Below are 26,053 nucleotides of genomic sequence, written 5' to 3' on the forward strand. Positions count from 1 at the left end.
CTTTCCTATACTATGTTCTCGGTTTCTTCCACTGTTTTCCTGCCTTTTCCCCTCCTGACTTCCCCCTTCCCTCAGCTCCCTAATTAATCTCTCTCTTAATCTCCCCACCTCCATTCTGCCTCTATTTTTACCACTGTAAACCTTCACTCTGTCCTCGCCTGTCTTAACGGAGACAGTCAGTTTTTGCTTTGTTCATCCTCTCATCTTGATTTGCATTTTTTGGTGTCCTTTTCCATCACCTCAACTTTTTCATCTCCAAATATTTCTTCTGTTCCTGTCCCCTTCATACTCTTTTCTCTTTTCCATTGCTGGGTCCTAGTCACATTCTACACATGCCTTTCACTGAGCCTCTTTCTGTGAAACTTTCTTTCAGCTCAGCTCCATTCACACACAGTAGTGACCCTGCCAAAACCCAGACAAGGGTGCCTCACCCCAAGCCAACCTCCAGCTCCCAGACCTCTGTTTCCCCCTAAAAAACTGCACTGGAACTCCCCGCTCAACACAGTTCACACAACACAAGCCCCATGAGACAGCTCCTAAAAAACTTAATTTTCTTCCATCACAGAGAGACATAGCAGTGGGGAATGGGGGTCTTACCTCTGTCGGTGTATCCCACAGACAGGATCAAGCTGTCCACTTTCCTTTCACTTCAACAATGTGTGCAGCAGTGGTAGTCAAGCGAGAGCGATCTGAGAGAGCTAGCCGCCACTCAGGGGCCGTTGCACAAACACCAGCATTGTCCTGCTGCCTAAGTCCCTCCCTCTCGTGGTGACTCCCAGTGTGACACAGACCCAGCAACATAGCTCTGCGCTAACACAACTCGACATAAACTCACGCCCGTGGAGCTGCTGTCACAGCACACACGCAACAGACACGGCAGGGACAAATACCCACAATTATAGCTCGGTGTGTATTGTTTCTAAGAATATATACGTATATGCAACTTGAACAGCAACAAAAAAAGGCTGCCCAGTATCAGTAATGAGCTCTCTATTCAACAGTCCCAGTATTACATAATACCTCCAGGCACATTGGATTCGTCAAATGTTCACAGACTTACAATTACTACCAAGGTAACAGTGATATACCAATGTGATTATCACTGTTTGGAATGTTTTATTATTGGGGAAATATGATAAAAGAGGTCATTAAAGGACAAGAAGGTTATATAAGAACATCATCAAAAAGAGCATGTGACTGCCACAGCAACTACTCATTGCCCCTAAACAATTTTTTCATGAGGATTGATTGATGTATTGATTCCTGTTAACGGAAAAACAATTACTATCAGTGATCATTTCACTCATCAGCTGGGGAAATCTTTCATTGAAAATGATATTTCCTAGGTTGGCTTTCACATTAAAAGCGCTTGGTTACACCATACACTGTTAAAGAAATAAACTTATTTGTGGTGAAAATAGAAAACTTGTGCTTGTGGCCTTTATATCGCTATGTAGCATTGATGAAAGAGGGCCTGTCTCTGTTTCCAGCCAAGAGGGTCAGCCAGCACAGAATTGTCCATGCCTCTTTTGCAAAAGAAGACTATTCTTAAGATACGGACTCGGGGTAAAGAAGAGAAATCTTTATTAGAGGAATAAACTTTGACTCGATAAAAATGTATTTAAAAAATGCATGAAACGTAAGCAGTCAGTCTTCTACACTACATATGAATATGTGGTTCAGTTATCTCCTCTCATTATGCAGTCCCTTAGCATACAGAATTATCCCAAGTAAGGAAACAAAAGGATTCGACTTATTACACTGTTTGGTAGTTTAATTAATAATAGTGCATCATACTTTATAAAGTGATCTTATATTTTATAAGCATAAAATAGTAGAACATGGAAATACTGAAGTAAAGTACAAGTATATCAACATTGTACTAAAGTACAGAATAAGTACAGAAGTACAGTGCTTAGTTACACCGCACCACTGGTGTCCCACCCAGTGGTGTCGTGTATGTATGTATATATATATTATACATACTGTACATTATACAATATGTGCTAACTTACTTCAGTGGTAAAATCTGCCACAAACATAAAGCACACTCTGATTTACTTGTCCTGTCAGTCCACTAGTCCAAACCCATCACTGTTTCAAAGGGAAGCATTATAAATGCTCACTTCTGTAGCAGTGTTTGCTGGCAACAATTAAACCTGGACTCAAGCTGTTTCCATCGTAACACAATTCCAAAGAAACACTGTTGTATTTTAACCTCCTAAGACCTGGCATCCACATGCGTGGACATCACATTTTGGGTTATACCATAATACTTAATTCTGCTTATATGGAAATTCAAAAATTGTCCCCGTATGTGGAACTACATCATGTCAACAGATGATGCTTAGTTTTTATACTTATCAGGTCCCAATAAGCCAAGATAGCAAAGAGAAATTAAGATAGAACTTGGGTCTTAGGAGGTTAAGTAATGCGGTTTGAATTACAACACAGTCAAACTGTACTGTGTAGAGTTTAAAGCTTTAAAAAGGTCAACATAAAAAAAATCACTGAATGGCAGCTTTCATGTTTCTTGACAATTACGATCACATTTACACCCTTGTAATACAGATGGTTGACAAATTCAAATGTATATTATTACTCTACAAGTCACTGAACTGTACTGGAGGGATGAACACCATCTTCCAAAAGATATTCATTTGATGTTTTGACGATGGCAGTGGAAATTGCTGTCTAACAGGTTGGTCAAAAATCTTCTATGGGGGATGTGGAGACCAAGCAGACAGGTGCTTCTACCGGCAGTGGTGGTCAGCCATTATAGTGCTGTCAGTGCAGTGACAGCACACCCCTTGGGAACACCAGTCACATGCAAGGTTATGATGTTGCTAGGCAACAAAGCAGAGCTTAATGCTCAAAATCAAAACTCAGTGAGTTAAGTTGGTAGCTGGGATGAAGTTAAGGGACGCTACTGCAAGTGTACTGTCTCTTTAAAAAGTAGCTCACTATTCTTCAACTTTTTCCGAATTTTATCCAAATTAACTTTATTTGTCAAGAAGGCTTCCTACTGTATGTAATAATTAATTCATTCATTTCATCACTGCTGTTTATTATGATTTAGGATCATGGAGTTGATCTTATTATTATGCTCTGTAACCCCTGCAATGTTGGTGGCCCACTGAAATACAAAACCCCAAAGAAGAGCTGTCCAGTTAGATCATTAGCACAAACAGGGGTGGTAAATAGAGCAGTGGTTAACCCTTTCCATGAGTGTGAACAATTGTCTATCTTCATGGAGCGAGCAGAATACAGGGAACCACCCTAGTCTGATCACCAGTCATTCCTAGTTACAATTACACTGACAGTCGAGGCTCCAGTAGACTGACTTGCAACACTTTGAACTTTGAGAGAAATCCAGAGATGTTGTAGAAAATACATGCATACACAGTGAACCTAAAACAAACACCAGTTTTTCAGTTTTCCTATCTCGCTTTGAAGTCTCCAGGGTGGGATACCAGTGGTGCGGTGTAACTAAGTACATTTACTGTAGTTCTGTACTTATTCTGTACTTTAGAACAATTTTGATATACTTGTACTTTACTTTAGTATTTCCATGTTCTGCTATTTTATACTTATAAAATATAAGATCACTTTATAAAGTATGATGCACTATTATTGATTAAACTACGAAACATTAGGCTCCCCAGATAATGAACCCCATCCCTTTTGGAGAATTCATGAGCTTTCCTCTTGCACCACCTTTAGGCCGTAATGTCAATTTGCACACAGGACTTCTCATCTCGTCTAATCTAATCTAATCTAAATCTAATGATCTAATAATTTAATTTAATGCCATTAACGTTGCTGATCACACTTGTGCTTTAAAGCAGATTAAAACCCTTTGATCTAAATGAGCCCATTGGCTTTCCTCTAGTGCCACCCTCAGGACCAACATTACATATTCTTACTATTTAACTGTTGGGTCAAATATCATTGGGTGCAATGAAACTGCAGCTTCAAGTTTTTGACTTAAAGTCTTGGTGTTACATGCATAAGAAAGTTTGCTGACATTTTAAATGTGGTAATTTAAATGCATACAACTGCATACATTATAAATACATTCTTAATTGATACAAGGTATATGAGGAAATAAAAATAATTTTATTAACATACAATTAATGTTTTTCTGACACTGATGGCAGTTTGCCTTGTGTTTATACTACATTGGTGTAAGATCCATGGCCTGAACTAGAATGGGAAGAGAGTGCAATGTCTCATATGATATGCCCTTTAAAAAAAATCAATAAAACAGGATATAATAAGAGATATGAGCATAGGCATCTAACTCTGAAAACAGCCCTGCAGGGTAGTAGTGGCCGCTTGTCACTCACTGTCACTCAGCACCACTGCTGTCTCACAGCATGCACTTTTCACATATTGCGATGGGGGGAGCCCCTGTGTAGTGTATTGCCCAAAAGTTCCACCGCGATGTTGTTTACAAAAATCTAAACGTATTTGGCAATTTACTGTACGCGACAATGAACAGCTGAACGAGCCCTTAAGATTTAAGCTTGTTTGAAAACTCTTGTTGTAAGTAAATCAAAAGGGTGGTACGTAACAACGTTGACAATGAGAAATAAGAAATGAACGAAAATATAGCAAAATATGCCAAATAATGACAACTAAAATCTTATCTCCGCACACACAGAAAGCACACTGATGTAAAACAAGTGGCCTTGCTAATACCTGGTTTAACTTTTTAGTGTCTTATTGATTCACCATTCACAAGCATTCCCTTTAAACAGCGGCCGCACTATCAAGCCGATGGGGTACTACTGGCTATAGACTTTTGCTACTATAACGAACAGACAAATCCAATTTCAAATATGTTTAGCAATTACAAGTTATTGTCGAATAAGATCAATATGCTCGCCACTATAAATACTAGTTATGCTCAAATATAGCTTCACATATAGAACTAAGTAATCGCCCCACCCCCCTCCTCGTCGTGCGGTGGTATTGCCCTTCCCATCTGTTCAGCTCCGGTGAGACGCTGATTGAAACAGATTGTAGTGCTCCGCGGGTCGCAATGGCAACTGTCCGGACAGGACGGCAGCAACAACTTTCGTATTTGTAATGTTACGGAGACATTATAAGTCGCTGAAGAAACTACTTTCTAATGTGAGAAACAAACGTTACACAATATATCCAGTCCGAAAATGTCCCAGGGATGTACAGTTTCTGTGGAAGAGATCCAGTCTTGGTGGGAAGTCCCCGCCATAGCCCACTTCTGCTCGCTGTTCAGGACAGCGTTCAACCTTCCTGACTTTGAAATAGAGGTAAATTAGAATTGTGGTTGTTTGCAGTAACATGAATGTCTTTAATTACGGAAATGAAAAGTTGTTTGTGTCAGCTTTTTTGTCTTCGTGGTCTGTCGAGCGCCTTTTGTATAACTAGCAATCTGGTTAACCAGCTTAGTGTTCTCTGAACTTCTCATTCGTTAACGTTACTAAGGCGATCCTGTTAGGTAACGAGCTAGCCAGCTCGTTAGCGCAGCTAAAAGCTAGCTTTAATTGCTAATTGCTGGTCCTCAAAGTTGAAATATGTCATACGAGACGTCAGCGAAATATGGCAGTCATGATACAGTTTTATGGTCCGATGTCCACAGTAACGTTACGTGTTGCTTTATATCCAAGGATGCTCTGTTGTTCCTGACGAACTTTAGATAGAGGTGCTCTTGTAACAGAACCATGTGCCACTCGTTTGTTTTCATTTGGCCAGAGTCTCATGTTTATGTTGAAGAGCGACCTTTGTTCACAGGTCATTGAAACAAAAAAGTTAATAAGCGAATATGATGAGAATGTGCTTGGAAAAAGGTGACAAAACGATACCAAACTTGCGAACATTTAAGCGGTTACCTTTTGTACATTATATTTGTGCGACTGTAGAAATGTCTTTATAGGGCGAAAAGTCGCGCACTAATTTGAATTCTTGTCCAGCTCACCGAGTGGACTCTGCTACTGTGTTTTGTTTCTTTTTCTGTCAAATAAAGTTAAGTTCATGGTGTGAGGTTCGAGTTTATTGTCTTGCAGTTGCAAGCCATCTGGCTCGGGTAGCCATAGGGACGCAGATGCTGTTCAGGCATTGTTTGTTCGCCCACGTCCCGTTTTTGATGATTTAAACGTTTGTTTCCGATAAAAAAAAAATGGGTACGATGAGTTATACGGAGAAGATCGGCCTCCCGTTCTCTGATCTATCTCAGAATAAACGAATTATATTACGCTGCGATTACGTAATTCAACTTTATCCCTCGATTCGACCCCCCGCGTTTCTTGAAATGTCTTCGGAGTTCGCACAACAGCTAATTCCAAGATATATCTATTGCATCGGAGTTAATGGAGATTGTTTAATCCATCGAGGAATGATTGCACTTAAAATAAATTGGTAAGGTCAACATCACGCATCAACAGTCTCCATCACTCATTCATCCCCACCCCCTTCGGGAGAGAAACACACGCAGGCATTGCTTTGTTATTAAACGAGGTGCAAGCCAGATGGGGGATCGCATTGCGCCTAGTTTACATGAAAGTTGAGGGTCTTGTGCTGTTGCAATTTTCCTTAAGATGGTTTTGGATTTATTGTTGAAACATGTTATTGTTGAAACTAATAATTAGTTATATATGAGTAATGTATGAGTTATCCAGTTGCAAAGAACTGATTGTTTGCGCTTCTTTATTGCAACTTTACAAATGATGCCAAGTATGGTTTGAGCCATTCAGCTTAACACAAGGGTCTTTCTGCTCCTACCCAGTGCAAAATGATGTATTCGCCTTTAACCGCATCACTAAGCAGATCACATGTGTAGGTGCACCCCCCTCAGCTGGATTTCGAGGAAATATTGAGATTGATGTAGTAGTCTTATACTCTGACATCTCAATCAGACACACACATGTTCAAGGTCATACCTCTTTTGATTCTCAGTAGAACTATCTGCAGCTGCAGTTATAATAATACTAGATACAGCAATCCTTTGTATTGTACTGTTGTGCTGTCTGAATTTGGCCTTAAGATGGCTATATGGTCTTTCAGTCAAAATTGTATGATTTGCTGAATTTGCCCACTTGTACATTCATAGGTGGCCTGAGAAGCTGGTTGTCATAGTAAGGGAGGAAATAAATACACATTTTCTCAGTGTGTATTTTCACAGAAAGCACATCACCTCCCAACCTGGCAACAACTGTGCAGAGTGATGGGAGCTCTGCTTTCACACCTGTGTGCACCTTACCATTTGGTGCCTAAAGTAGGCTTTAGACAGATTTCGGTGTCAGGAATAAAATTAAGGAGATGCAGACAAACTTAGTTTCTTTGCAAATCATTGCACTTAATTTATGATGATGTTAAGATATCAGCTGACACAGTCCTGTCCTTTTGAGTCCAGTTTTTGCTGCTCTGTGGCTTTGCAAACTTAAATATTCACACTAACTTGTGGCACTCACAGTAAAGTAAAACAGTAGTCAGTAAAGTCTTGTTCCAGCGCCTGGACATTTGGATAACGCATTTACTTTCTGAGGACTTTGTATTGTAGAAATAAGAGGAAACTGTCCTTGTTTAGCTTAATGCTACATACCAGCAACAAGACAAGCTGGCCTGGGCACTATCACGAGGGTAGCACTTTGGCCTGACCCTCATTTACCTTTGCCTTCGTCTTGACTTGTATAGTTAAGGTTGATGGAAACTGTTGAGTCACTTGTATGTAATAGTCAATCAATATAAATTTGACAGCTGACAAAGTCATCTCTCAAAAGAGATGCTTTTGGCTGTGCTTGTGCACAAATCTTTGGATAATGTCAGTCAGCTCCAGTTGCAATCCTATCCCTGCATGTACAGGTTGAATTACTAAAGAATAAGGGGTGGAAAAGGGGGCAGGGGTAGGGGCAGGAAGCGACTGTCATTGGTCATGACAGAGTGGGGGGTGTCGAGTGATTGCACTCTGTCCTGGGCTTTAGTGTCAACATTCTCTGACATACCATCAGTCCTTCCTTGTGGACATAGCATCTTATATTGGCTGCTGTCGTCTTTGTTCGTGTCAGTCTTTGCCACTCTGTCCTTATATTATAGACAGCAGGGGTCAATATTGTGGCTGCTGAGGGCCTCAACCAACACTGCACATCACAATATTTCCACGTATTTCCTTATTAGACATATATTGTGTTTTTGCCCTCTGGTGTGAGCTTTGGAAGACGAGGAAGAAGGCTGCAGGGATGTATACGTCCACAGCATTAGTTTGTTGAGGAGCTCAATTGTTAAGAGTGACTAGTCTGAAGTGTTGTTAATGTATTTCATCACATTAAAAACGTTAAGATCCAGTTAAGCAGAGTATGGGGTTCTTTGCAAGCTGATGTGTAATGAGTATGGACAACTCAAGATGGCCGAGACACCTGACTAAATAGACTACTAAAAGTATTTAATGTCTTGTCTTGTGTAATGAATGCCCACTTTGAGAGCACACTTTTGTGTTTTTTGTACTCTGTGAAACTGCTACCAGGGTGGATATTGACAAACTCTGTGATTCAGTCCAACAGTACTGCTGTGGTACTGTTGGGGCAGCTCTTTTCTTTTTACGGTGCTGGTCAGTGATAATGGAGTCTCCCCCACATTGTTCCTTGGCTGATACACTTCACTGTCGCTGGTTTCCACTTTCCTCAGGCTGCAGGCAAGCTGTGTGTGTGTGTGTGTGTGTGTGTGTGTGTGTGTGTGTGTGTGTGTGTGTGTGTGTGTGTGTGTGTGTGTGTGTGTGCACGTGTATGTGTGGACGAGAGAGGTGAGATGGAGAAGAAAAAAGGATGAGTGGGAGGGAAGGGGAAAGAGGGGAAGTGGAGAAAACTGTCCTAGAGATGGAGAGCAAAGCGAGCAAATGAAAGCATATTAGTATGAAAGAGTGAGAGAGGGATCTGCAGGAAGGAGGCCCAGGGTCAACATGCCTGTCCCCTTTTGCCCGGCTTTTTGTCTCTGTGGCGTATGCTTGATTTCTTGGCTATATATCTGTGAAATGATGCCTGAAATCCCATGGCCGACAGACGCTGCAGGCCCCTGTTGCTGGATCTTCAACGATTTGCCCTTCATTGCCAGACATAGCCCTTCATGCCAAGGACCTCTGTCCCTGTCGTCTTCCCCCTCCATGCTCTGCTGGCAGCCTGTTTGGCACATCGTCATGCATTTATTCCATGTATCTTCATCAGCTGCCTGTCATCGTCTATGTTGTGAACTCTGACGTAAATTGGCCTCCTCTTTTAAGATGTTCATTGTCGAGCTAGTGATGAGCTAAGAGACATGGGAATTTATAAGCCTTCAAATTGGACCAGTGGTTTGTATCCCCCCCCCCCCCGTACAAATCACCATAATAGCTCTTTGCTGTTTGCCATAGTGCAGTTGGTGTAAAAAGCCCCCATGTTTGAATCTTCTGACTGTGGCAACCACAAACACGTTAGTTTATACTTTTAATTTGACAAGAATGATAAGAAAAACAGAAATTACACGTTAGTGGGCTGAAGAAAACCTAGAGATAGAATCTTCCTTGTCCGATATCAAGATGAGAGCTGTTTCCGTCCTTGTTTAGGCCAAGAAATGAAGAGACACCTAGCAAAACAGGTTAAACTTCTACTTCTACTGTACACTGAAGGGACTCTTTGTTCTGGCTCAACTTTGTTTTTTGTGCTTATTAGCAAATGTTAGCATGCTAACACGCTAAACTAAGAAGATAATTATGGTAAACATAACCCCTGCTAAACATCAGCTTGTTAGCATTGTCATTGTGAGCATGTTAACATGCTGGTGTTAGCATTTAGCTCAAAGCACCACTTTGCCCAAGAACAGCCTCACAGAGCTGCTAGCATGGTTGTAGCCTCTTATCTTCTAGTCTTATTTGAAGATTAACAACCTCTGTGCCTCTCAGTTTAACTCTGATTTGTCATAGGAAAAAACTGTAGCATTTTCTGTGATTGATATGATAATGAATTCAAAGGTTTCAAGCATTAAAGCTGGCTCTAGGGTTGAACTTATATTTTGAAGTCACCCAACCCGCTGTTCCCAAGTGCAGCATTTGAGCAAATTCCATCCATATTAAATATGCTTGATATTTATCATCTTGCTGATTGTTTCACTCTGGTCAATGAAATTTCACCTGAATAATTCATTCTGCTGCTATTTTTATTAGTAAGTAACAACAATGACAAAGGGACCAAATAAAGTAATGTTTCAGTTTTGCTTTCTTGCTTGCTGTCTCTATCTCTGTCTCTTAGTTGGATTATTTATATCTTAATTTCCACCTGGTTTCTATTGTCTGATAAATGATACCACGATAGCTTAGTTGGAACTCATGAATTGCATACATTGTCCTTGCCTGTGTTGGGAACACTAGCTCTTTATTTTGTGTGATTGTTGTATTGCTTGTGATGTTCGGATGATGGCCTCAGGCAAAGAACTCAACTATTAAAGTGCAGTGACCTGCAGTAGTTTGTCTTTTCCCCCATTGTCATTCTACTTTTTACACCCACAAAGACTTAGCGAGCAGATACTAACTCTCAAGAAAATTGGCTTCTGTTCCCACTTTTGCTGTTTCACACTGGGTACATTTTTCTCTGTATAACCATTGGTCTCTATGGCACCCAGATTTAACTGCCAGTTTGATTTTTTTCTGTATCCCTTTATTCCTCTCCCTATGTTGTTTTGATCACAACCTACCTAGATTTTATTGTGCAGCCGATTATAGTTGTTGACAGACTACGTTGCTCAGTATCTGCTCAACTCACACGCCCATAGGCCTCCCACACAGGTTTTTTCACTTATGTTACCCGATAAAACCTCTTCTCAAGACTGTGTTTTTGCATAGACTGTCCTTGATTGACAGCTCAGATATGTCCTGTTAGTTTTGTTGTACCTGTCAGGTTGGTTTATTTATTTACAGTCATCATCGTTGTTAGTTCAGAATTGGTGACATCACGTAATTCCCAATAAAGCTGAACCTAATTCCAACCTGACTAGATGTCTAATCAGCCAGAGTTATTAAACACCTGTTTTTATTCTTGTTTCTGTTGATGGATTGGGAAATATCTTCTCGCTCATAGTTACCTGCCAAACTCCTGCACGGCAGCTTCATCTACAGCAACCCCTCTCCAAGGACTAGCCTCTCTGTCTACCTCTCCCCAAGCCCCATCCTCGTTGCCATCACTTGTCTCACTACCCCATACCCACTAGCAGTCCCTCTACCCCATCCCCTTCTCGAGCCCCAGCAGTCTCCCTGTCCCTGAGCCCCAGCCCCTGGCATCACCATGACTAAACCCCAGATGGTGGTTCTTTCTTTCCCTTCCCCCTGGAGGGTGGAGGCTCTCCACTCTGACTGGGTGCTAGCCGCTGCTGCTGCTGCTGCAGCACCCCTTCTGGGGAGGGGGCTCCTATTTTCGTAAAGCCCCCAGTGTGATTGTAAAAGAAGATTTAGTCCTATTAGATCTGGTAAATGAGCGAGAGCAGGCTGCCTGTGAGCACGTCCTTGTTTCTGTTGTCTAGAAAGCAAGTGGATTAACAGGGAGAATAGGATCAAGGCTTAAGTGTTGCTCCATCATGGCCCAACTTCAGACAGATGCACACTCTTGCTGATTCCCAGTTTTTGTGGATTGTAACTGCAGATAGCAGTTATTTAATATGTGTTGCCAGTCTGGCCTCAATTAGGGGGCTTTGATGTGAGCGCTGACAATGGTTGTGGTGAAGATATGTGGCAGGATATCACTACTTAAAGCAAACAGAGGCTGGAATTTGGTGGTTTTTCTTTTTCTATATCTTAACCACACCCAAGGGGGTGTTTGCTGTGATATCTGCACCATCATCATCAGGGATCAGTGCTTATCACTGATAATGTTTACCTTCAACCTTGGGCTGCTTTACCTCCTTTGTCAATTCCAGGGAAGAGATTGGAGCCCCCCACATAACAATGATCCATTCTCATCCCAGATCTGTACTGTTCACTCATCCCTCGCATCCCTTTCTGTCCCTCTGTCCCACCCACTGACACATCCCCAGCTCAGCCCTTCTTACAGCCTCACAGACACCAACCTCTGACACTCTCCCCTCCAGATCAGGCTACACATAAAGCCTTCAAAACTTTTTCACACTCTGTGAGTACCCCTCAAAGATCAAGAACCTTTTTGCATGTCTTTTTTAATACCCTCCCTTGCAATGCACTGTGAGGGGGGCTTTATAAGAAGCTGCTGCCCCTCCCCCAGTTGTGATTGACAAGTGAGAGCAGCAGTACATGCATCAGATGGTTTCACATGGGGAGTGTGTGCACAGAGGGGGAGGTAGAGGGGCACATACACCGGGGTTTGTTTCAGCCAGCTCCATTGTTGCAGCTCCCCATGGTTCCCTCTCTCTGTCTCCAGTCTGGGGCGGCATCCCTCTCGTGTTGCTTTCTCACTCTGCGCCGTTGCGGCTGGTTGTGAAGCAGAGATAAGAAGAGTGAGAGAAACCAAGTGATGAGAACTTCTCCAAACCAGTGCCAGAGTCTCTGGTTAATATGTGTTTAGCCTGCCGAGAAACAGTGCTTTGTGTTGTATTTAGTGTGATGCAACATCACAGTGAGAGGAGGTAAGAAAGAGAGAGATTTATTCTGAAACATGTTGCTGTTTGTTCTTATAGAAAACAGAGAGGAGGCAAGAAAGTACGATGTAAAGAGGGAGGGAATGTTGGAGTGAGTTGAAATTTTTTAGAACGATGCTGACTAGAGAGTCGTCTGAGAGCTGGCACAAGGGGACATGTAGGAGGGGTGTGGACCTGTGAGGATTTAGTAGGGGGCCGACTGGCACACACTTGGCTGACTACATGGATAGCAGGAGGCCACAGGCTGAAATAAAGATTTCTGGTTGGCACACTCTGAGTGTTCTCAACCTCAGTGTGTCTCTTTATACGGTTTGTTTTCAAAATATGAACTAGTGTAAAATATGTAGGCTATTCCACACCTGTTGCTGTAATTCGGCAATATTAACAGACCGAAAAAAAAAAAGACAAGAGGTTGCGTTTGTTGTTTCAGTTTCTGGTGACACAATGAAATACAATTCAGGAATGCCAGTTTGAGTAATAAATTCATGAGTCTGAAGGCTTCTTGTTCACCAAATGTTATCAAGGTGACAATCATTGTATCTTACATCTGATGATTGCAAGGAAAATGTATTTATGTAGCACATTTCATACCCAAAGTGCTTTACAGAGTGATCTACCTGGAATGTGTGCTTGAATGTATTTAATTAGCCAACGCAGCCTTACCGGATGATGTCGCATTGTGTTCCAGCAAAAGTTGTGTCAGGTTCAACTTTTTTGCTGGATTCCTCTGCATTGGCACCCACGTTGTTTCAACAGAGGGGCTTAATTCAAATGAATTAGCAGTGACAGTGAGACAGAAAAGGGGGCTGCGTTGCTGGTGTTGTGTTGGTGAAACAATGACATATGATCCAGGAAGTCCAATTGGAGTAACAAAAGTAAATTAAAGGCTTATCAGACGCCAAAGCATTAGTTAATGGTTTGTAATACTCGCATGCCAGATTTTACAACTCTTGCCAGACAATGCTGCATTGCGTTGCAGCAAAAGTTGAGACAGGCTCAACTTTTTTGCTGGATGACCCTGTTTTGTTTTTTTTTGTTGTTGCTGGAGCCCTCTGCATTGGCACTCCTGTTGCATCAATACACAGGTCTTATTCAAAGTAATTACAGGACTGGGCCTGACACACTAGGCTGACTTCAAAGAGCTAGGGGCAACAAGACCCAACACTGTGTCATCTCACATCTTCCTGTTAAATGTTGCATTTAAACACAGTGCAAAGACTACAACCAATTCCCAGGATACAGTCACTGATTCAGTAGGCTGAACAGCTAGTCAAACAGCGTACACTCTCGACCTCCCTTTGATGCTAATTCAGCATACTGGAAAAATAACAGTCACTAGTGCAGGTTTCCCACCTGCAAATACAGCCAGTTGTGTTTGTTGTTAAGCACTACCAAGTCCGAAGTGTTGCTGCCCCCTGCACCACCTGTTCACAATACATAGGTGTCTTAGCCACTGAGCGGTGTCTCCAAAGTGTCACTTACATTTTGGAAAGTGATACATTGCTGTTCTCAGTGTGCCACTTAACATTATGTCTTAACATTTTCTCTAAAGGCTACTTTTGTTTGCCTATTTTTCCTCCTCGTGTCTGTGTGTTTTAATTCCAAGGCTGCAAGCCATCTGCTTCATGTTGTTTTCTCCATTTCAAGACTCCTCCCTCCGTCGTCCACAACCACACTGGTCAGGGACTCTTTTTTTCCTCCTCTGGGCCAGCAGGCTGAGTTTTAACGATCTGTTTGTGTGTGTATGTGCCCGTATATGCGGGTGCATGTTTATGTAGTCAGAGAATAGGACCACTGGGATGTCAGCTGAAGCAGGAAGCTCCATTTTATATAGGGAAGTTGATAATGTGGTTTCCTCCAGAGCTGGCAGTGGAAGTAGGAGAGGCGCTGGGCTGCACTGGGTGGCCTCCCATCTCCTGCGCTTAATGACCTTCTCCCACATAGCCAGTGAGCTAGGCCAAGGCTAAGTGGAGAGCTTGTGCATCCCAAAAGGTCTCTCCTCCACCCCCCCTCTTACAGCCCAGCCACCTGTCCCACCTGGCCCTGACATTGACGCTATAATAAAACTCAAGTTGAAAGTTGAAACTGACCTTACAGTTGTGTAGTGTATGAGCTATATTTATTGTTCGTTGTTTCCCCACATGGTAGTGCAGATCATTTAGAACAACCTGTAGTCATTCTTCCTGTTCACATATTTCCATGAACAAATGGTGTCCTCGTCTGGAGGCTCTAATTGTTTGAGTGTGTCAGCACGCTAGCTATGGCAGGTGTGGAGGACACAACTTTTCACTCTGGCTCGAACAGACATGTCATAAATCAAGACTGACTATGCAGGCAACAAATTCTTGTTTTGATGTGTCAGTCAGATGTGTGGCAGCAACTCAAAGATGTTGATGCTTTCCTCTCATGATTAGATGAACAGTACATCCTGAGGATGTGAGGGCGTTTTCCTGTGGTGTTATGGCTGTGTGTGTGTGTGTGTGCGTGTTTGTCATGTGGCAGGAGGTGGTTATGTGTGGGGGTGGAGGGTGTTGTCAGATGATGGCTTCTGGAGGAACCATGTGTGAGATGAAAGTGGGAGGGGAGTGGGGGAGGAAGAAATAAAGAAAGATGCAAAGGAGTGGAAGAGAGGAGCCTTTACACAACAAACAGGCCTCCCTTCCCCCCGCCAGCTAGCCTTGCACTCGTCCTCCAACTGTTGGTGATATAGACCCCGGAGGAGCTGTTAACGGCAGTGGGATGGAAAGTATCTGCTGTGAGGGTAGCCAGAGAGGCCAACCCCCTGACACTACAGGCTCTTTGGATCTGCCACAACCTTGGAGCTGCTGATACAAACGCTGCCACTCTGCTTATCACAGCCCCTTCTCTCTCTTTCTCTCACTTGCAGCTTGCATTGGCCAGACACACATGCACACATTTTATCTCAGTTTTTCTCTCTCCACAGATATGCATTGGGACACATGATGGGGCCATTAGTGTCCACTGAGAAAAGCACATTTCACTTTTATCTTCAAATGCAGATGGTCTGTTCTGCCTTGAAGTCAGTTTAGCCTTGATGTCTCCTGTCTTTTAAGAAGTCTGGTCCTCTCCTCCCCTCAGTTGATTCATGTCTCGTGTCTCATGACATTTAGCGTCCTGGTTCTCATGTCAAACAGAGACCTAAAGTTTTGTCCTCCAAGGGGAGACTCATCTTTAGCTTGGCACAGTTAAACCACTTTCATATAGCAGATGTGTTCATGATGCAGGTTTACTGAATGCTCATTCAACCCATGTTGGACCCATTCTCATGAGACAGCTGTGATAGGTTAATCTCTGGTTGTCAGCTTTAGCGGAGACTCCAATCTGCAGTGTAGTGCCATACATTTCACTGGTAAACCATATAATCACACAGAATTACGCTGGATCCATTGTTTCAGTTTCACGCTCCTCTTCTTTTGACCATACGGATGCTCTTCTTGCTTGCTGTGTGTGTTTTCTATTTCAATCCCCTCCACGTCTTTCTTTTTTTCTTTGTCTCTCTTTTTGGGGAGTCTGTGAAATGACATTTAGGCGTCAATATCACCTAATAGAGATGCGTGGTCGACAAAGCAAGGCATCCAACCAAGCGTCCGACCCATGCTTAACCAAGGTTGGGAGGAGGTTCGCAATTGAGGGTTGACTGACCAGTTGAGCCATTCAGATCATTACATGTGTTTAGAGACTACATGAGATTTTATAGGAAGTTTTAGGAAATTAGAGGCAGGCTACCACTAACGGTATCAAGTTATTTTGACAGCTTCAAGCCTACGTGACTTTGACAACAAACTTCATGTGTGTAGTTTGTGGACTGGATAGTAGGGGACTCTGCACAACTTCACTTTTTCATTGTCTCTGAATTGTTTCATGCACACACAACTACTAATGTACAAACAAATTAAACCATGCTCTATATTACCTACAACTATATGTGAGTACTAGGCACCAGAACAGTTCAGATTTGTAACGTTAACATGGGTTCAGCCTAAGCAAAGCTAAATAGGAGTGGTTTTAATTTGTCCCCAATGAAGATAAAGGACTAGCAGTACTTTTGACCTTGAGATTCCTGAAGTCACATGACAGTAATGCTTTTAGCTGTCATTTAGAGACCTTTTTTAGGTCAACAACGCCAGCTCGTTGTAGCCGGAGTGCCAAAGGGGGCAAAAAAGACACCTTTCAAGTTTATCTGCATGAGGCTGGCCTCAGATTTCTTACACCCATAATACAACACATCCATGGCATATTACAAGATGAGGGGTCTGGTAAGCGTGAACAGGTGCTTACTCCTGCAAACCCCGCTCTCTAACACAGTGAATAAAACAATGTAAATTTGGTGACTGCGTGTATTACTGTGTAGTCAGTAATGAAATGAGTTGGACCTTCCCACCGTCGATCGCTTAACAATTGCATGAAACAGCATAAACACTGTTACTGTGGTAAATATAATTAAAGCACGATACAGCCCAATCATGTATGGTACACCCGTTAAGGGTTACCGTCAATGAAACAATGTAAAACTAGAAATAAAATACTCTGCTGTAGGTACTGCATCTGTGGTGAGACTCCAGTTAAGCCCTTACGTGCAAGTTCCATACTGGCATGTTTTTTTAACAAAAGCATAATGTCATGCTTGTGTGAAGGACAAAAGCTGCTATCTTGTAGGCATTTTACTTTGTTAAAGTTAGTGAAGGTACATTAGGTGTGACAGGGCCTTGTGAGAAAGAGAAAAGGCCAAGTGGCAAGCTGTGTTGACACCACGGGTGTTACTTCTTGCACTGTTTGCTGTTCTATTGAATAGATGGATAGGCGAGCCAGTACCTCAGTTGTTTTGAATGGAGGTTTTCAGTCTGGATGTTTTGTTTTTCCCACTATGCCAATGAAGAATTTTGGGAGAATCGCTGCCAATCACCTTCTCCTTTTACTATAAAGAGTCTGCACTGTCCTCCGCTACAGTGGAGCCAGCAACTGGCTGGAGTGAGGACAATGTGAGAAGGGACAGCAGAGATAAGGAAGACAGAGAGAGGAAAAGAGTGGGGTGGAGAGTGGAGCGAGGGTGTTGTCAGGGGAATAATAGAATGCCTCAGAGGCCCTCAAAGACACTGGGCAGCAGGACAGGGGGAGGAAAATGGTGTGTAAGAGAGGAATAAGAGGTTAAGCCAGTGAGAGAAGCAGAGAGAGAAACAGCAGGGGAGTCGGTGAGAGAAGTGGCAAATACCTTTAGGGTGAATTGCTGATTGCAAGCCAGGCTTACATACGGGCTGTGGTGATGACACACCTTTTGACTAAGCCTTGACTCACCCTTCAATCTTTGTCTTGGCGTGTGAATACGAGTAACCTGTTTTGTTCACTGCAGTAGCTTAGTGATAAATCTGACCGTTTAGCTCCATGATTTATACTCTTTATGCTTATCACTTATCCAACTCTCTTATCTTTGAGTCTCATTGATCATTAATGTGAAGCAGCCAAAGTACTGCACTGTGTTTATTCTGTTGGGCCACGTGTATGAATGAAAAAGTGTCTTTCTGTTGTTTGACCATGGTTGCCCAAAGGTTGTGAGTTGTGTCGTTGTAGGTGTTTTAGTTTGATCACCACCTTTTTGTGTGTTTGTGCATATCAAGGGGAAAGGTTCCCACAGGACATGTCCAGCTGCAGCAGAGTGTCCCTTGCAACCCTTCATCAAGCTCAGTGTGTGTTAGCGCCAGGCCACAGAGGGGTTGGCCGGCTGGATGGATGGCTGAAGAAAGGGCACGCACAGCACATTAATTCCCCTTCCCTCTGCCATCTGAGATGCCGTGTGGCACTTCAAAGGTGGAGCAGGGTGGTGGTAATCCAGGGACTGTAGCGAGCCCTCCACTCTGCTGTGCTGTACTCGACTCTTCCCCCGGCCCTGGCCCCCAGGTTTTTCAAAGTGTGATCAAAGTGCAGTCTGTCTCTGATGGATGGGCTCACTCTGGCCCAGAGGCTGCCTGACAGGGGACCAGGAAATGGAAGGGAGCGTGACACAGGATCTCTCGGCATCCCATGCACATGCGCTTGCACACAAAGACATGCACACACTATCTTCCTGTCCTTTTTGTAATGATCAGAGCTCACGGCTATGACAGAGTTCTGCAGCTGGATAGCATACATACATGTGTACAAGCCACGACACATGTGCTTGCTTGAAGTGTCTCTTTGTTGTCAAAGCTCTGCCTCCTTTTGTCTTAGGCTAGATGGAGCTACATTATACAGTTTCACACACCTGCTCATTTCTGTTATCTTCTCTCTTTCAAGTATGGAACGTCCAGGTCCAGAATGTGTTTATTGTGTTCAGTGTTGCTTTTGTAGTGGGAGATGTCGAACCAGGTGATTTGTCACACTTTGTCAGGGTGTGCACAAGCATAGTGCAGCAGTAGTCTGAATCTAAATCAGCAACATCTAAAACTGTTGTAGTCACCACCCAACCATCAGCACGCCCAAATTCTATGCTTCTTTTTCTCTGAATGTATGAAGGCGCAAACCTTTCAGTCTGTCACTGTGCTGTGCTTTGACAGGACATGACAGTTACCATGGCAAGATGGGAATTTTGTTTGGTAAATGTGAGATGTCCTGCTACCTTAAGACTTAAAATATCGTCTGGTGTACTCCTGGCTTCACACCAATTCCATAACCTCAGGTCCTCCTGTTTAAGTCTTGTAGTTGAATCATTCTAAAAATCCATTAGAATCCGTCCCATTTGCGACTGTGAGCACGTTGATCTGTGGGCTTTTAAATTGGTCATTAGAATGTCCTCATGAAACTTAATGAACTGTTCCTCCTTTGAGTCATGAGACACAGCTGATTTTTATCTCCTGTCATCAGACTGGCTCTCCTGGTATGTTTCTATCACAGGTAGGGGCAGGCTGTCTTGAGTACTGTTTTCTTTTCTAACCTCAAGCAGAAACATTAATCTTATCCTGTTTTTCAACTTCTTTCTCAACCTCCTTTTGGCCCCTTGGCTCCTGGCTTCCGTTGTTCTCCATGGCCAGGAGGTGTGCACGCTGACCTCTGGTGACCCCTGAGCTCAACCAGGTTCCTCTAGAGAGACGCAGACTGAGAAGAGTCGAGTGAGCGCGCAATAATTAAACGTGCCTCCTCGTCCTTGAGATAATTGTGGGCCATTTTCTTTCCTCTTGAACCTGCTGTAGCACTATTGTAGAATGTTTGAGAGAGAGAGGAAGAGTGGCACAGAGAAAGAGTTTGGATCTGTTGTGAGTGAGAGAGGAAGATCTAGGAGGGGTGAGGAGTGGTCAGCTGCAGGCAGTCATGTTCATTTTCTGAAGAGCGACTGGTTGGGCTTCAGCCTGAAGGGGCTGCTTTGCATCCTGCAAAAAGGGGCTTTAAGTGAAATGAACACTTGGCTGATGGAGCACTCTGCATTTGCATTTCTGCCCTCTCAGCCTCCTGCTCCCTCTCTCTCTCTCCCTTCCTGTTCTACTCCAGAGCCTTTGGGTATCATTGGGGAGAGCAGTGCATGCTGGGAGGCCGTGTGGGGTGCTGTGTCTTGGTTGGTCAGTAGAGGAGGAGGGGGCATGGCTGTGTTGCAGCTCTAGGCCCCTGCTGCCTGCCATCTCTCCTTGGTGCTTTCAGGTCTTTTAGAGTTTGCTCTACCGGTTACTGCCGCTTCATAAAACCTCAATGGCTGAAACACAATGCCAGGCAGGAGAGGGGTCATGGCTGAACTTGAACCTCGGCTCCAGCCAACCAACCACTGGCAAACCAAGAAGCCTTACTCAGACAGCTTGCAGATTCCAACCATCCCTCTTGCTGTCTACCTCTGCCAGCTTACCTTACACTGATACCAACTCTGTGAAACATTTATGCTGAGAGCTCACTAATATAATGTTTTATTCCTTTGATGCATCATCTCACAGCTGAGATGTTGCCTTTTGTTCTTAAAATGACTCTAACAATTGTTTAATACATCAAAAATTACCCATGTTTTGCTTATAATGCTTTTGCCTTGTTGAAAGAGTTCTCCTTTGAAACTTCTCTGGTCCCATAACCGTGCAGCTGAGCTGTGGCAACATTTAGTAGCATGTGATATCTGTAAATTTTTACCTTTTTGTTTCATTCTTCGTGCATGCACTGACCCTACTGTCTCCTTTTTGTTTGTTTGTGTCCAGGAGCTGGAGAAAGCCCTGTCAGAGCAGGACTTGGACTTCCTCGGGGACCTCCTTGCTTGCCTATTGCAGGGATGTTACCAGCGCAATGACATCACGTAAGTTGTTTAATGGTATCCACAACAGATGGATGAGGTTTTGAGTTATGGTCGAAGGAGAAGTTGTAGTAAACTGGAGACACACGCAGATAATTAAAAAAATGCAACCATGAGGGTTGACCAGATCTATACATACCTGAGTTTTGGGGTCACGATCTGGTTTCAGTACAGTCAAGAATTTTCCTTTCGAAAAAAGTTTCAACACTAAATAGTGGCTCATGGGCCATAATTCCTGATGTATATCTTCAGTAAGTAAACAAAAAGTAGCAAGATTCAAGCATTTTGTGTTCTCTCCAATAGGGCTGGGAATTTGAAATGATACCAGAAAAGCACTTCATTGATATCTTACTTCAATAAATGTACATCATATAAAAACTTTGCTCAAGTAAAAAAGTTCAGATGAGGAACATTTTAATTTAAAATATTTGATGAAATGATATGTAAGCAAGCTTCTGAATCAGAATCAGAAGAAATTCAATGCTAGCTTTGAGTACTTTGAGATACTCACCTCTATCTTAAAATAACATGACAGTGTTTTGGCTTAGTGCTTTCATAAAAGACTGGATTTGGCTTGGAAGTTTATTAGTTACTATGTATTCTGATGGAGGATGAGCAAGAGAATATGTTACAAGATGACCTGCATCTGACTGTTTAGTGTACTTAAATCAGTTGTAAACTTATTGTTGAATTAGGTTTTACACACCTAGGTGTAGGTTTTAACCTTGTCAGAACTACAACCGTGGAATCATTGCACATTGGGAAACAATCAATGAACATTCCATTCAGTTTGATTTGTTGCTGCCAAAATAAAATCAGTATTTCCATTTACTTCAAATTAGTCATATCACCCAGGAGCCTTTATAGAAAGTCTGAGTCACCAGCACAATGACTCGCTAGGAGTCAGAATTTACTCAACATATAATGACTTCAGGTCTGGTGAAATCATGCTCTACTACTGCGATATGTAAAAACAGCAAAACCACTGAAATGTTTCTCTCCCCCGTGATCAAATGATGGGAGAAAGTGAGTATGTAGCAGAGGTTGTTATTCAAATCCCCAGATATGATTAATCTCTCACAGGGCTTCCCCCTTCATACACCTCCTACTGTAGCCCATCATTAGAAAGTAGCATAGTGGTACCAGTGGACCGATAAGCAGAGAGGCAGGAATGATCCAGTTTTTCCACCCAGGCAACCGGTAACAGGAGGACAACCTGCTTTATTGGACTGGACAGGCGCTGGCATCCTGGGGGTGGCTGCTCAGCACTGGCCTTTCACAGAGCTGCCCTTTTCATCCGCACGTGTTAAACGCTCTGCCGGAGCGGGGGAAAGGAGGGAGGATGTTGGAGAGAACGAGGGACAGAAAATAGGAGAGAGATGGGGGGGGGGGGGGTGCCTGCAGCTGTGTGAAAAGTGCACACTGCTCTTTCAAGATAAGCCATTTTTTCTGTCCCTCTTTCTCTGTGCCGTTGCAAAGATGCTTACCCCTGCCCCAAGCCCTTGTTCTGTTCATCTGAGTTGGAACTGAAAGGTACAGATTAATCGGCTAGACCTGAACCGGAACCAACATTTATTTACCAGCTCCCACTCATAGCAGAGGTACAACCCCACTCCCATTCAAAGAAACTAGTCTCTTTTTTGTTTCCAGCCCCACCTCCTCCATCTCACCAGCCAATATGGTAGTTTGAACTTTGTTTGTTTCCATAGCTATGCATTACAAAAGGACGCTAGTTGATATTGAGACATGGTGTGTTGGCTTTGCAATGTGCACACAGCATTTGCAGTTGAATTGGTTGCATTTATCCATACTGACAGATCTCAGTTGACCAAAAAGAAACCTTCTATCTGGTTTGTTTTGAATTATTTGTTATAATAAGCATCATATGAGAGAGTGTAAAATCTTAATTTGTAGTTGATACATAATTATGTTCTTTATAACTTCATGGTCTAGTAAAATGCTTTTAATAATCACTAACCTTTCTTGGGAACTATTAAGTACTATTGTAATTAAATTGTTAGTCAGTCATTTAGCCTAACAAGCATGTTTCAAATGACTTTAGAGTGAAAGAGTCCACCTAAATCTAACTAATCATCAGTTACAAAGCAAACTGAGGAAATGACTATCACAAAAATAGCACACAATAAACCACAAGTCACACATAGGAAAGACGAAGGAGATGTACCTAACCCACATAGTCTGCCCTTACCTTCACCACCAACCCATGAGTTTGCTCTGCTGCCATGTATGCCCAAATAACCTGTCAATATTTGTATTTTAAGAGATTGGTGTGAAAAATGTTTTCGTACTGTTGAAAGTTATGTGGTCTTGAGAAATGTATAGCACCTGCCTCTCTCACTCTCTGTTTCCCTTCTGTTCTTTGGCTCTGCCCTTTAGCCCCCAGGCATTTAGTAGTTACCTGGACGATATCATCAGCTACCGGTGGGAACTGGAAGAAGGGAAGCCCAACCCACTTCGAGAGGGCCCCTTTGAGAACCTCCCTCCTCGCACTCAGGTGGAACTGCTGCACCGGCTGTGTGACTACCGTCTGGATGCTGCTGATGTCTTTGACCTGCTTAAGGTACACATCTGATGAGGATCAGCTAAAACAATCTAATTATATTTATTTGTTTTCATGCATGCAATTCGTTAAAAAATGGTTTTGTGCATTATACTATGCCATGAGGTTGTGGGCAGTGAAACTGGGTTCAAGGTCTTTGCAAAAACATCAGTGAAGCTACATTATTTAATGCGTGACCACAGTAATACAACGTTACCTAGCCTTTCACCATTATATCCCATTAACACTATGGTTAACACATGAAAAACCTGCACCCTAAGACAAAGATAACCTCTTAGACAGTAGCTCAATATTGGCAAATGTATATCCTGGCATTAACTAAGGTGCAACTAATAATAACCTGACAGTATTACCTCCATGCTGTCTGTAAGTTAATACTTCTCCTCCAATATATTTTACTGTTTTCTCACGAGATAAGAATTTATCAGATTGAATTTATGAACGCACTGAGAGATACTGAGAGAGCTTCATGTCTGAGTATGATTCACAGCAGTGTAGGCTCAGAGGACTGAATGACATCACCCACTAATGACTGATGATTTAAAAACACAGTCCTACACATGACTTGATAAATGTAATGTCCCTAACCCCACCCCCCACCCCATCAGGGGCTTGATGCTGACAGCCTGAGGGTGGAACCGCTGGGGCAGGATGGAAATGGAGCCCTCTACTGGTACTTTTATGGCACTCGTATGTACAAGGAAGAGCCAGTCAAGAGGAAAGCGGAGAGGATCAGGTAAGTACCAGTGAGCACTGTATATCTTCTTTCTTTGTCCAGCACACCAAGAATGAATGTTAGTCACTGGTCATGTTTTCTGTGGTTAACTACTGCACGTGGGAAGAGTGTAATGGTAATAGTAGTTGACACTCGTTTACAGGCCTGTTAAGTGTTAATTATAGAGGTCTCCTATTGCTAATTAACCCTGTTAAAAGGCTATGATTTTAAAGAGTTCTCTTCTACTTCATGTTGTTTTTCCAACAGTGAAACCACCGAACCAACATTACCAGAGAAAAAGAAAAGGGGAAGACCACCAAAGAAGAAAAAACTGGAAGACCCTCAGCTAAGGTGAGAAAAACATTTCTCTTTGTTGTCAGTTCCAATAGCGTATCGCAGAGAAATACTGACGTGTAGTTGTGCATGTGTTGCACCGATGTACTGGTTATGTAAAAACAAAAAAAAACATATGCCATATGGTCTTTGAGTGCATAGATGTTGGTGATGGTTTGGACAATCAGGTAGAATACCTAAAAGTTGTAAAGGGTGTTCTAGAAAATTATGTCTGATCTGTTCTTTTTTTAATCATTTCCTTTGCTCTCAGTCAGCTGTTGACTGCCCTGTAGCCTACTGTCAGATCTGAAATGTAATAAGTGAAACTATGTCTTGGACACATACTCTCCAAACATATTGTGACCACATGTGTGTTTGAATTGGCTCATGTGGATCATGGGAAATATCATGGATATAGTAGAGTAGTCATATAAATAGAATAATGGATTTTCGTATTCCTAAATTGACTTGTCATGTTCGCTCCCATATACTGTACAGTTTAGATTTAGCTTTAAGTGAAAGGAAGCTGAAGATTAGCAGGAGGCACTTTCACAATATATCTCCCGGTCTCACTGAGATATACGTCTCCACTTGTACATACATGAAGAGTCTAATCTAATGTCCAAAAAGCCTATTATTCATGGAAACATAAATTCATTCACAGTGTGCGGGAGCTAACAGCTAGTTTTAATCACTCTGTTCTTTGGAGAATAAATTGATAAATATAACATTCCTCCCATGTTTTTTACCTTTCAGTGAGGTGGAAAGTGAAGTAACAGAAGTGAAGACAGAAAATGGGCTGGAAGATCTTCACCCTAGCACAGGTGAGAGCATCTCTAGAATATATGTAATTTCATTTTCATGTTTTCTACATCAAGGAAGTTTTTACCTCCGGTTTCACAGTTTTAATTGTCTCTACACATTTTCCCTGGATGATCAATAAACCAGTGTCTTTCCTCTTTGCTTCTACCAGGCCGTAAGCGAGGCACTTGGTCCCTTGTGTGTGATACAGAGGAACAATGGGTCAGTCTGGCAGAAAGCATCAAGGACAAAACCTCCCCTCAGGACCGTCACCTCCACCGTGTTATCAGCCAGAATTTCCTGCCTGAGATCAGCAGCATGATTGAACACAAGGTCAGATGCCAAAGAGACACTACTTTTTAGTCTGTGTTAGTGTGTCACAAACCACCATGCGAGGGTTAACATATTAGCTTGTTAGGGTGCTGGATGATCATTCTCTGTGGGTTTGTCATTACAAGCAACCCCTTTCACTTCACAGGTAGTCATTTGATTCAGTGTTAATATGAAATATGTATAGAGTAATAGAGCCTGAAAGATTGAGCCCAGTCTCCCTTCAGGTGCCTTCATGTTCTGACACAGATAACCGTCCTACTCCAGGAGATTTATTCATGATCCTGGACACTTTAGCTGGGCCCAGCTGCAGGACAAGTGAAATGAAGGGGAGCAGGTCTGTGCTTGCCCTTAATTCTGCACACCAGCGTGGTAATGAAGTTTACCCCAGGCATATTAACTTGAGCCTGGCTGTGGAGAACTATGCTCTCATGCT

At 42.7% G+C, this 26,053-nt stretch overlaps 1 protein-coding gene across 1 annotated transcript in view; it reads left to right on the plus strand.

Annotated features, from left to right (window-relative positions):
• The first annotated feature begins 5,177 nt into the window (after window positions 1-5,177).
• cecr2 (CECR2 histone acetyl-lysine reader) overlaps window positions 5,178-26,053 on the plus strand; it is a 31,489-nt gene continuing 10,613 nt past the window's right edge. The window contains exons 1-7 of the mRNA XM_070907603.1: window positions 5,178-5,297; window positions 20,766-20,860; window positions 23,255-23,438; window positions 24,047-24,174; window positions 24,421-24,504; window positions 25,243-25,310; window positions 25,460-25,620. Coding sequence (XP_070763704.1) covers window positions 5,178-5,297; window positions 20,766-20,860; window positions 23,255-23,438; window positions 24,047-24,174; window positions 24,421-24,504; window positions 25,243-25,310; window positions 25,460-25,620 — 840 coding nt within the window. The remainder of the gene's footprint in view (window positions 5,298-20,765; window positions 20,861-23,254; window positions 23,439-24,046; window positions 24,175-24,420; window positions 24,505-25,242; window positions 25,311-25,459; window positions 25,621-26,053) is intronic.

The sequence above is a fragment of the Enoplosus armatus genome, chromosome 6, assembly GCF_043641665.1.
Source record: "Enoplosus armatus isolate fEnoArm2 chromosome 6, fEnoArm2.hap1, whole genome shotgun sequence".
Taxonomy (NCBI): domain Eukaryota; kingdom Metazoa; phylum Chordata; class Actinopteri; order Centrarchiformes; family Enoplosidae; genus Enoplosus; species Enoplosus armatus.